The sequence below is a fragment of the Bombus terrestris genome, chromosome 13 (assembly GCF_910591885.1).
Source record: "Bombus terrestris chromosome 13, iyBomTerr1.2, whole genome shotgun sequence".
Classification (NCBI taxonomy): domain Eukaryota; kingdom Metazoa; phylum Arthropoda; class Insecta; order Hymenoptera; family Apidae; genus Bombus; species Bombus terrestris.
This window is the reverse complement of record NC_063281.1, coordinates 4,795,521-4,809,423: the sequence shown is the minus strand read 5'-3', so window position 1 is coordinate 4,809,423 and position 13,903 is coordinate 4,795,521. Positions and strand designations below refer to the sequence as shown.

Below are 13,903 nucleotides of genomic sequence, written 5' to 3'. Positions count from 1 at the left end.
TGAGAGCTAAGTAAGTAAAATTTTTTACACTTGAATTAGATTCTAATTTCATTACATGATACATATATTTAAAAAATATGATTGTATCTTAGAAACCTCAAGCAAAACGCATTGTATATTGTCTATTGCTTTTCTACAGTTTAACGAGATCAAAAGATTGTGTTCAACCGAATAGCTATTTCCATTAGAATTTTTGCCAATGGAAAATTATTTAAAAATTCTGTATAATTTTTTGGTTTGTACCCAAGAATATGTGACAAAGTTGAACAGTAGAAAATTATGAAAAAAAAAAAAAAGAAAGAGATAATTAAGAGATAATTCTATTATCTGTGCATCCATATAGATAGGAGGTGATTTAGCGGTTTTAGTTGTTGCTGGTATTTGTGGTTCTATGGTCATTTCTTTTGAGAGCAAATTGAAGGAACTGTTGAAATGAGCTTTGTATCGTAAGGAAGCAAGAGAAATTTCGAAATGCGAAAATAATAAAAAAAGACTGGATTAATATAATATCAAATTGTTATGCAGGAAAACAATTTATATTTATTTTAATTCACTCAACTTAACTCTGTTATTCAAGTTAATTCAGTAAATTAATATAAAATATCTAAATTATTTATTTATTGCTGTATTCTATTATATTAAAAGCAATTTCATTATGGTTCTTCCCATATTTTATATTTTTATTACGATTGATAAAATATTTGCAGTTGTATGTTTATATAATATTTTCGTTTCATTTTTAGCTATAAAATACATAGAAAAGGTTTGTACAAAGACTTGCATAGTTATCTAAATTGAAAGAGTGAGGTATCATATTAAAGCTTGTCTTGTTGTTACTTTGAATAATATTTATCTTAAAATATGAAACTTACTAATTTATATAAGTTATTCCTATACATATTACATCATGTATCATATTATAGGTTCTAATATACATTTTGAAGATTTAAATTTGGAACGTTCTTACTCATCTGTTAAAGCTTAATGTCAAAGTAAGTTAGCCAACATTTTATTTACTAAAAAATTGAACAAAAAAAGTAACAGAATTATGCTTTTAAAACATTATATAGTTTAGTAATTTTGGTTACTTCCGCTCTAAATAAACTGATTCAAATGTCTATTTATTTAAATATTTAGTGTGATCACACATTAAATTAATCTAAATGTTCAACTTTTGCTAAATTATGTACTTGTAGACGAGTCTCCTCTCTGGCCGAGAGTAGCCTTCTCTAGGCTCTTGTCATACTTGACTTATAAGTCTGAGTCTTGATGCGAATTTTGAGCCAAACCAGAATATCACGACTCAGGCTCGTGGTCTAATTTCATGTTAAACATGGATATCACGAGTCTCACCCGTGGTCTTTATCTCGGGCCAAGTATGTGTCTCGAATACTGCCTTTTTCTAAATACTGCATGTTTCAAGTTCCGACACACTGTCTCTGCTGCTTCGGCTCCTTTCTCGACCATCCTTCCGAGCCGGATTCTTCCGAGTTGAATGGCATGGCAAGGGACAAGCACACGGCGTTTCATCGCCTTCTGAAATACTCGAGGTATTTACGCCTCTGAATCCTAGTCCCTATACCCAACTCTTTTCCTATCAAGGTTGCCCCATTACCATTTTACAGCCACATCGCTTGCGTTACGTTGCGTTGCGATGCGTCACATGTTCTTTTTTTTTTTTTTTATTTCCAGGTTTTTTACATAGTTTTTTTTACATGATTTTTTTCCAGAATAAACGCTGAATTCTGGTTGTGGGGTGGTTCAGACAAAAGTACCGATACGCGACGGTACGACATAGCCATGCATTATTACATTTTTTTTTTTTTTAAGATTATTATTGTACTTAAATTTAAGCCGCTGTTGCGCTGTGCTTATGTACGATATTTTAATTTATATCCTGAAAGCCTGGACGCAGAAACAGGGCAGATGCGTTACATGAGTGACACAGCGTAGGTTGTAGGTCGTAGGTTGTAGATTAATCACAGTCTGTAACTCACAGTTACACGCACACTCAAATGTATTTCAGTGGTAAGATTTGCGCAATACTTTCTTTTAACGAAATAAATAATAAATCATTTAATATAAGTTAAATTCTTTCAATAAAATTTAAAAATTAAATTAATAAAATAAATTTCAATAAAAACACAAAACAGTTAGTTAGGAGGAATATTTTCATATATTTATTGTATATATTGTAAACAATTTCATTTATTCATAAGTTATTAGTATGCGTAATGTACAAATATATAATATGGGCAAAGTACAGAAAATGAATAAAATGCAAAATCAGATAAAATATAAGGCCAGTTTAACAGTACGGTATTATCACTATCATCCGTTTCATGGAGTTTAAGAACATGAACGTGTTCCTGTGGTATTGGTTCCTTTTTGTACATACTATTCTTGAAAAGTTGTAGCACTTCGTTAGTTATTGAGTTAGTTATAAAAATATGCGCTAGTATTGCTGAAATCTAATCGGATTCTGCTTAATGGAGTAATTATTTCTGACTTTAATTTATTCCGACCTCTCGTTTGTATTTCGTTCAATGAAAAGAAAAAGATCTTCCTATATTTGTATCAGAATCGGGCATAGACAAACACAAAATTGTCAATTTGGAAATGTTTACTTCTTTGTTTCCCCCGCTGGAACCTTTTAGTTTGTTAATTCTATTCCAAAATTATGAAATATTAAATTTCAGATCATTTTGTTATGCTGTTTGTGCAAATTGGAATGCTTAACAAGTACCATTCATGCAAACACTCTTGTTTATTAACTTTTGCTTGAAATTTATCGATATACGAATCGATATACGAAATACGTTGTTCCTGTGGAAAAATATACAACGATAAAACTGGTAAAAATGTAAGTACACGCTTCGAAGAACACGAGAGGTGATCTGGACTGAGCTACATACATTCGGCCATAGCAGAGCATCAAAAGAATACCGGACACAAGATCTTATTTCATCTCGAAATCATTGGCGTCAAAACTAGAGGACATTTTTTGCGAAAATACAGGGAATCCATAGAAATATTTAAAAAACCAGATATGCACATAAACAGTTGACAGAGATGGAGACTTTTAACGCTATTTCTCCTATTCTAACGATCTAATCTAATCTAGCGATCTAATCTTTTCCTATCTTGTAATTGGTCCAATTTAGTTTATTATAAATCGAAGTACTGCACTCATGCTTATAAAATTCTGGAATTGTTGGGTATCTTCAATTTGAAGCTTTTTGGAATTTGAACTTGTTCTTGTTTTGAACTTGTTGTTTGAACTTTGTAAGTGATACACATTCTCCTAATTCTTCCTTGCGATTAATTCAAATCCTGATATAGTAACTACCCTTGTACGTAGTTTTGCTTTTCTTCATAACAGTTTTATCAGTAATAAGGGCACTTATTTTTTGATCATTCATGATTACACAGTACTTCATCTGCATTTCAATGTAAACTGCAAAGAATCTCATATGAGTCGCATAAACGAATCTCAAATGGACATGATTCTGTGAATTTTTATTGACCACCTGAGAATAAAACTTATCGAACTTACTTTCAAATGGACACTTAGTACAACCAGAGAGAAAATTTCCTCTCTGGCACAACCTTGTGCTGATTGTTTCCTTGTATCGTAGACGCGGTATAGAATAGACACGACATGCGATGCTTTTTTGTGTCCCACGTTTTGGGTGTTACCCACTTATCACTTCTGTGTCACACGTAACGTTATCGTTTCAAAATTTTCTATTTCACCCGATCTTTTTTTTTTTTTATTATTATTTAATTTCTTCTTTACAATTTGTCCAGCTAAACATTTGGTAAATTTTTCTAACTTAATTGCTAAATAACACGTGGATGGTCACCCCCAGCGGGATACCATCTTCGAGTTTGACTATTTTATTTCTTTAGCGAGGTCAGTGGAGTGTTTGCTTTCCATGTCTTTCGCCCGATCTGGCCGAAATTTTGCAAATAGCTTCATTTTACATTGAAACAATGTTCGCTAGAAGGATTTTTGCCGATTCGAAAGTCAGGATCCAAAATTTTGTGAAAAATGATTTACCATTTTAGCGCTGCTCTCTGTAATTTTGAAAACTTCCATGCTTTGATCTGCTTGAAATTCTGAAAATGGGCACCTTTTAGAACCAAGATAGCAAAAACAATATTTACGAGAAGGATTTTTAGTGGCTTAAAGGTTACGACTCAAGATATTACGAAAAACGTTTTACTATTGCAATGTCACTTCCTGTTTTACCGACACAACGTACAATAAGATTACAATACTGGTTAAAATAACAGAAAACAGAGCTTTCGTACACACTTTGTAAGATACTTCTAAAGAACTGTTTAAGTTACTGACATTCGAAATGTTTATGCTATATTTCATTCGTGTTTCCTATTTTCTGTCTTTTATGTGCATTCACTTAGAACTGTACCTTCAGAGATTATATGTAAATAGTACGCGTTGTTTATATTTATCATACACTTTTTGAAGTCTGTTCTCTTTAAGTCTGTCGGTTAAATCCATTAATTGAGTCTTTATTTAACTACTTCTTTCATACTTTTATACTATATTTTACTTTATCGATAAAACTATGAAATACAAAAATATTATAAACTAGTCAACATAAAATTGAATTCGCTTAAGGGATTTGTCAAGTGATTGAGACTATTCAATAGAGACTATTCAATATTATATATGTTATGTCGCGTGAAAAGGTCCGCGCGACGTCCTTTATTGTCTGACCGTCAAGGCCCAAGCATCGTTAGAGAAACCCTCGATAAACCTAAGGCCCCACCATAAGCCGAGTCTCATTAGCTTGCAGGAACCTTGAATACTGCAAGTATTTTCGGTTTATAGCTGGTACTTAAAAAAGTCCTTAGGTCTATTGAACGTTCTTAAAGATTACGGAGAAATCTGATAGTTATGACGGGAAAAACTGTTAATTATATGATAGGGAGAACCAGGCATTTATATAATAGAAATGTCCGAATTTTCCCACGAGTCATGCCGGTAGGGTGTTTACATCTCCCATCTTCAATCGTTAACGTCTTAGCCAATGGGTAGCGCGGATCCTTGTCCTCACTTTTCCTAACGAAAAGTATGAACAACGAACGAAGCTTCCTTCGTTCAAATGGGACGCCCATACCGAGCTTTCCTCCGTAATCACATCAGAACGAACTTCAGAGTTTCTATAGTTCCGACGGAGAGTTCCTGGGGTCCGACAGAGAGTTCGTACAATTCTTACGGCTCTCAGAGTTCCTACGGTTCTCACGGTGCCTAGAGTCTCCATAGCTTTCACAGTGCCTACAGTTCCTACGGCTCTTACGGCTCCTCTTGCTCCTATTGCTACTACCGCTACTACTGCTTCTACGCCAACAAGAGGGTCAACTCTACTGGTTCGCATCCCCAAAAATCAGTCAGTCAGTCAGTTCAAGTCACTCAGTCAAGTCAGACGGTCGAAGTCAAGCATTCGAAGTCTATTCATTCGGTCATTCGGTTGATTCTGTTGATTCGATTCAGTCAAAGTCGGATTTGATCAATCTCTACGTCTACTATGACCCGAGACGACTTCATCTATTAGATTGGCAGTCAGAATCTGAGCAAGATCAAGGCAATCCTCATACTCAGCGACGTTACTAGTGTGTGTGATTATACGAAGTTGTTGGAAAATATATAATTTATAACACTGTTAATCACGGAGTTATATCATTTCAACCACCGCTATTGTCTTAAAGGAAATCAGGGGATCGATCTACTCGCGGCGTCGATTATTATAATCGTAACGGGAATTTACGACTCCCGTTGACGTGTTTCCTCGCGATTGCGTCTCCCCGCGATTGGTCGAATTTACAATATATATATATATATATAGGTCACTCAAGGATTAAAATGGATCATATAAACTTATTTTCCCTTGCTAAGAAATTAAGCGATCACGAGACGACAATTGAATGACTTCGGAAATTCAATAAATTCCAAGAGAAAAATGGTGTGTGAAACACAAGAAACAAGTGATTTGTGTCGAAGAAAAAGAAGGTTTAGGCCCTTTTCGATGTTGCAAATGTGAGAAATATGATCATATTGCAGTAGTATGCAATACATTGTTGTTGTTATTATCTAGTTTATATTATATCACATTATGTATTTTATGTGAAAATAGGTTGCTAACTGGTTAATTATAACATATGCTTTTGCACGTCGGTATCTTTTGAACAAATGAAATGTGATCGATAGCTAAAAAATTTCTTCTAAAACAATTATGGACAGGTTTCATTTGTAGAAAAGTTTGTATTATACTATACAACAGCAATCTTTGTTATAGTTTCTTTTGGTTTCTTCATTTTTTATTTCATGTATATGTATGCGAATATCGTAATATACAGCGATCAGTAGTAATTTGTGTAGAAAGTGTACGTAGTTAATGCTAGATAGCGTTTGACCACGTTTAATAGCACCTCAAGAATAATTAATGCATGTGCGATTTTTTATGGACACCCGCGCATCGGAAGATCGTGGTGCGTATATAAAATTTGTATAAACATTGCTTATATGTGCTATTATTTACTAATTGTTTATAAAGGCAAAAGATCAGAGGAAACATTAATCCTCTCTACTCAAAAATTTCACGATGGTTTAATCTGTGATTTGTCTCTTCATCTGCAGGATGGTTTACGTTTTCAAATCTTCGAATGGCTAATCTTCTTCTCTACGCTCGTACGAGGTAAGCTGCTGCCCGTGTAACGTTCGATTTGGAGATCCCTGTGCATGCTGCTGTTTAGGCTGACCTATTTTCGTTCGTGTAAGAAGGATCAATCGCGCACAGGGATATTTCGGCTAATATTTAATTGTCAATAACTAAAAAACAAAGCCAAAAGCGCAATTTCTTCATTCTTGATTTTCATTATATTTTAGCTTGATGGATCGCCTCTTAAATTTTTTTACACCTGTAGGCGAATGTGTAGCCCTCGATGGGATTCGGTCGTCTTGGAATAATCGTAGAAACTGATGGATGCAAAATTGAACGAATTTGCGGGAAGAATCATGAATTCTTGGTGTGGTATGTATGATATATATGATTGATATATACCTACATATACTGAAAAATATCACCAATATTAGATATCGTATTTCATAGAGTTTAGTTTAGATCTCATTATACCAGCCGCCGTGGCGTACAGTTAAGATTCAGTCTGCCAGAGTATTATCATCTAAAGCCACTACCTAAGTCTGAACCTTGATGACACATTTATGGTTCCGGCTATCGGCTCATACTCATACTCTTGAAAATGCGTCAGCCTTGACACGTGCATTTTCCCCTATAGAGGAGTCGACAGTAACATACGTATGCAGTTATATCAGTTTTTTATTGATTTACACGTAAAAGGTATTCAATTAATATGTAATATGATTAAATTATAAACAATTATATGGTTTATTAATAGTGAATAATATAGACGCAATTTTTATTATATTCATGCAACTTCCATATTCCGTTATATTTCAGTCACGAATTCTTTATATTAATATCATCATTAAACTTGTATGAACAAATTGGATATGTTTACGAATTTTAATTACCTATGTAAAATGTAAGAAACATATATAATCGAAAGTAACTATGTGATTTATTTTACTACAGTCACGATAGTCAACGAATACAAAATGATACGACTCGCTCGCCGTTTCGGAAAGGATTGGTGAATCCCTATGAAGGAAACGGCCTCCTTGCCATCCTCCGTGATCTCGTCCCTTTGATCCTCCGCGTAGGCACGATCATATAAACAGGTCTCGACACTCGCTAGGAAAAATCGTCGAAAAATTGAGTTGCGAAAAATCAACATGGAAGACAAGAAAGTTCTCGTTCTTACGAGATCGACAGGGATAAATAGACTGCCTCTGTCTCTATCAGACATTCGTAGCATCTCTCGCATGCGAAGAACAAGAACCTTCTTCTCTTTCATGTTGATTTTTTGCAACTAGTTCCGACTCAGTTTTCAGGCGATTTCCCCTATGCTTCGGTATATGAGTGCCGTGACCTGTTTATATAATCTTGCACGTGGATGCCTTTACACATGGCATAATACGCGTCCATTCCAGGCATTCTCAGTAAGGCGTGTGGGCCGATACGGAGAGAGCCGTTTGATAACATTGACATTGATTCTAAGATACATTTTCTTACACAAACATTTTCTATTCCTATGACACACCTCGATATATATTACTAAAAACAATATTTTCGAACAAACACTCGATAGAGAAAGGAAGAAGAATATGTAAAATATTCTTTTTCTACTCCCCTCATCCGCTTCTTTCAACACGCATTTTTTAATTTTAGAGAATCTTTGTAATTACGCAATGTGGTCGGTAGAGTCAGTATTTGCTACGTTACATTATTTTCGATATTCTTTAAAGCACGTAGCTCTTATTAAATTTAATTACAATATCCATACGGAAAATTAAAACCCGACTGTTCGTCGATTATTGTATGGTCGTGTTAGTAAACTTCCTTTTTCTTTTTTTCTTGTACATCCTCGTTTTAACATCCGTTATTAGTAGTAGAGTGGACACAACCTCTCCTGGAAATAAAAAATGTTAACTATTTCTATATATTGTACTCTATTTTATTTTATTATTCGTATTTTGTCTGGACACAAACTTTTATTATGCACGGTAGGCATTGTTCCGTTTTTTTAAATACTGTAAATAAGGCTAAGCTGGTGGAAGGTATTCGTGAGATGATACATACATCATATATATATATATACGTGTGTGTGCGTGTATTTGTATAATATATATGTATAACATATGATATATATTACGTGTAAATTTTCTTAAAGATTTGCATCATCTATGAAATTGTAAGATAATTAAAAAAACATCGAGCATTCTATTTGAAAAAGTTAAATTTACACCGAAGCTTTAGAAAATGAGAAACTTGGATGAAATTCATTTTAGACATTCGACGCAGTGTATTCGATAAAATATCTTTCCCCGAGACACTCTGTTATATTAGTTTCAAAACTAAAGATATTATTTATGCTAAAGTATATATATGTACATACAATGACTTTTATATCACTGCAAGAATCATCACTAATTTAATAGTACATAGAGACAATAAAAGTGAAAAATTTTCGAGATGCTTAATTACAATGTTCGACGTATACGATTAGCCGTAATTCATTGAAAATTACTTTTTAAAAATTTTCATCTGTAATTATTTATTTTATTTAGGATATTAATTTTAACCGATAAACAATTCAATTTCTATTGATTTACGCTTTAGAAATGGTTTAGATAGTCGTGACCGTACATATGATGCAATAGGCTGAAATTTAAATACTACTAATATAATCTCAAATAAATAATCTCAAATTGTTACATTATTGTTATCGCAACATTCTTGCTTCAAATTTTTCTCAAAAAGTGAAATCTATCTGTATGTAATTACATTATAAAAAATTTCCAATGAGTAGTAATAATAACATATATACGTATATATATATATATATATATATATGTTATTATGTTATATTATATTATATTAAAATTTATTATATTGTATTAAAAATTAACGTTGTACTTATGTCTTAAAAAGATATATATTAGATACAAAAAGCAGATATTAACGTCGCTAACATTGCTATAATACTTATTTTGTACCGAGACAATTATTTAAATTATAGATATAATATAAATAAAATACAAATGATAAAGGGGAAACATTATTTCATGTATGTAAGTGTAATAATAGACATAAATTTTATCTATCCAAGTGATAGAAATTTGTAATTAATTAATATTTTAATAGTACCGGTGATTATTCTGATTTTCCTTGCAAAAAGGGACAAGGAAGGAGTGGTTAAAGGGGTGCGTAAAACGGTAATGAATGGTATCGTTATACACATGCATAAGATAGCATGTATGTAAAGATCGTTGTTACAAACTACGTGGAACATCTTTAGAGATCCATCACTTGTTGAGTGGGGATGAGGTGAGAGTATAAAAGGTGAATTCCTTATTTCCTTAGGATCATAAACGATTGGATGTAATAGTACTCATCTTCTTCATTCAAAAGTGTTTCCTTTCCCTTCCATCAAGATGAAAACAATTGTAAGTAATTTTTTACGTTTTTTTCTTTTTTTAATTTTTACGTTTGCACTCGTTTACGTTTTGTATAAGTCTAAACCAATATAATACAGCTGAAATATTTTTATCAACAATGTTCTGTTTTAAGTGGTGTTCGTACAACATAATTTGTCTTGTCAATATATCTTGTCGTTAAGATTAAACGAAATTGTAGTGCTAAAATTCTTATTATCGATGATCGATGTTCGGTGATCAACCAATACGAGTCCTTCGTTAGTTGAATTACCAGATTTTTTTAACTCTTATTGATCTTCCGAGTTACGGTCACGTACTTTTTAAATTGACGAAAATATCGATTGATATTATCAGAAATCGGCACTTAACTAACGAAAGATAAATAGCGCTTACTATTAAATCAAATAATAATTTATATTAGAAACGTGAATCACTAGGAGCAAAAAGCAAGTACATTCTGAGTCGCCGCGTCGTTTCTGTTTCAAAAAGTTATCATATTTATAGTATGCATTTTGCGTGCGAAAGTAACGTATATATTATTTTTGAAAATTCGAATTACGAGTAGGATGATCTTTAATCTGTGTTACGACACGAACAACTGTGAAGAATACCAAGCAAACGAAATCGACGACGAGTCCGCAAACTCGTCGTAGGTCAGGAGTTAAATGACCCGCATTGGCATCTTACTTTCACTCATCTCACTAACACTACGTGGATGGTGACGATCACAGACTTCCATTTTTATCAATTCTTCGTCTTTCGATAGACAATATGACATTTGTTAAATATAAGAGTGCTAAATATAGTTACGTTGACTAGGTTGACTAACTAAAGATTCTCTTCGTTAGGTAATAGCGATAGTTGTGGGATTAGCAGCAGCGCAAGATTCAAATTACAATGCTCGTAACAATTACCACGAGGATAGATCGAATCCTCCGACTGACGAAAGGAGGGGTCCATTGACGACCACACCTATTCCAATTTTACATTGGAATAAACAGCAAGAGCACGATGGAACTTATAAAGCTAGGTATCACAATTGTTAATTAACTTCTTGCGTCGATCAGTTAATATGTTGTTCGTTTATCGCATACAACTCCAAGCATATGCATTTAAATCTGGAGTTTAAAATAGAAACTACTTATACATATGTGTGTGTATACGTTCGATATAGAAGAATCTCTTTCAATTTCGTTATAGTTCTTGTTGATGTTTAATGTATTTTAATAGTAATAAAACGTTGCGTCATCATGGCGTTTAATAACGCACGAATACAATGAAATTGACATAATTTAGATTTATTAAATTATTACTTTCTTGCATTACTTTTACTATTTTATATTTTATGATTATTTCTTTTACTTACGATTATACTTGAAATAGTTTACGAAACTTATAAATCAATAAAACATTGAAAGTTAGATAAATAATAGAAATGACAAAGTATCGTTGTATGACACCTTTTTACGCAGTACATTTTATTTATATTTTATTATACTGAATATTATGCTTAGTAAAATAGTTATGCTATAGTAAAAATAATTACACTTAGCAAAATTGAACTTGCTTGTGCAACTTGAAGAAATATTTCATTTCTACTTTCCTGTGTTCGGTATTAGTTATTTAAAATTAGACAATTTCGGATTAAGTATTATACGCAATAATAATTAAATGTTTACTTTTGAGTAATGTTTAAATAATTACTGTTCAAAGTGACGTTAAATATGATATTATCTCCGTATGCATACAAGTTGGAAAAGGTTTTACTTCAATTAAGATTTTCACTTTCACGCTTCACTAATTATGTAAGCATTTTTCATTCTACATTTAAAGAGATATATTAATGCATGTAACATGTATGATGCACTGAATACATACGACATATGTATAATAAGAATAAAGAATCGAAATTTATCGCAATCTTTAAGCTTGTGTAAGTGTAAGTTTTACGATAACATATTTACAACGTGATGCGAAAATAATTTGTATTAATATTTGCAATTTTGAAACAAAACCGTTTAAATGACGTATAATCATCTGCGTGTATAGTATAGTTTAACGATTAAATCGAGTTCAAGATATAGATTCTATGAATCAAAATTTGGTTAGTTTGTAGCACTCTCGACAAAAGTAACAATTTTTATGTGTGTATATTGGTTATTTGTTTTCTTACAGTATAGTAGAATAGAGATTTAAAAATGTATTTGTAAGTGAAAGCTCTATTTCAACACGAAACAATAACGACGGGTATGCATCTTAAGAGGAGGTGTAATCCAAAAGAATGTGATTTGAAATCTGATGTGAATAAATTATTCATAGCTATGAAACGGGAAACAATATTATCGCTGAGGAGAGCGGTTACATTAAGAAAGTAGGCGAAGGCGAGGAACAAGGAGAAGCATTGGTCCAACAAGGAAGCTTCTCATACACGAGTCCCGAAGGGAAGCTGATCACCATCCATTATACGGCCGACGAGACTGGCTTTCACGCGACCGGAGATCACATTCCCACGCCACCGCCAGTCAGCGAAGAGATTCAGAAAGGCCTCGACCTCATCTATGCAGGCATTCGTCAGCAAGAGGTACACGTCCCACGATTTTTCCTTTTTTCACTTTCTGATTCTTTTCTCCATTCGCTCTGTCTCCTCTCCGTGTACTCCAATATCCGATACATCTTTTTCTCTTTATTTTCATTCTTATTCGAAAGAAATATTTAACAAGAATGCATACGTTAATTATACGAATTATTAGTTTAACAGATGAGATAATACGCGTATATCCAAGCCTATTGTATAGAAATAGATTTAGAAATACTTTTATAACGCGGGTTTATACGCTTCTCAAGTACATGAAACACGAAACAAATATCATTTGAATAAACATTAAATATCGTTACTGTATGCCAGACTATATATCTTCGATATCGTAATTTGCAAATATAAGCTTTCTTAATTAGTTTATCACGTTGAATGTTAAATGAAATGAGAAAGTAAAGGCATGTACGATGTATTGATTATTATCGAGGAGAATACCTCGTATAAAAAAATCTTACTCTGTGTCCTCGATTTACTTTTTCACGTAGAATTACGAAATCATAGAACTAAATCGCAGAACTTTCTTTCCAGTAATACTACCAATTACATAATATCCTATATAGCGAGTACGCGTAAGAGGATGTAATCATACATAATGATATTAAAACGTCGCGAACAAGGAAACATAACGCAAATACATTTTTTTTCAATTACTAATTTAGAGTAAAGTTATATGTCTTGCAATTAGTTGATATAACGAGATGAGAATAATAGCATTATTATTATATTCCAGGAAGCAGATGCGCGCGAAGCAGCTCAAAAGGGACAACAGCAACCCTTGAATCAGCAAATCGAGCGGCGAGATAATTATGATAGAAAATTTCGAAAATGAAGTAAATAAAAAATAAACATCGTTGAGATACGTTCTACATGTAGTGTAAAAACAAACGATTAAGTCCTTAAATTAAGACTATTTTAATAAAATAAATTTAATAATATGTAAATATGTAAATGTGCTTTCCTTTGTCGTTATTAACGATCTCAAATATTAAAAAAGTAATAATTGTAGAGTAAAATAATTTAGTAGCAAACCAATTAAAAGCTTCGTTGATCGATGATGTTTAAAAGAAGGTAATAAAAATATCTACGTATAAAATAATAAATGTTCGTTTGACATTTATCTCAGAAGGGGGATACTATTTCCACCCATAAAATTAATTTAACATAGATCTTATTTTTTATACTTTTTATTAAATTACACT

The 13,903-nt window shown here is 32.6% G+C and overlaps 1 protein-coding gene across 1 annotated transcript; it reads left to right on the top strand.

Annotated features, from left to right (window-relative positions):
* The first annotated feature begins 9,980 nt into the window (after positions 1-9,980).
* Positions 9,981-13,645, top strand: LOC100649052 (endocuticle structural glycoprotein ABD-4). The gene is made up of 4 exons (XM_003394686.4): positions 9,981-10,117; positions 10,957-11,138; positions 12,428-12,689; positions 13,435-13,645. The coding sequence occupies exons 1-4, from the start codon at positions 10,106-10,108 to the stop codon at positions 13,531-13,533; spliced, it is 555 nt and encodes a 184-aa protein (XP_003394734.1). The 5' UTR covers positions 9,981-10,105; the 3' UTR covers positions 13,534-13,645.
* Positions 13,646-13,903: the final 258 nt, after the last annotated feature.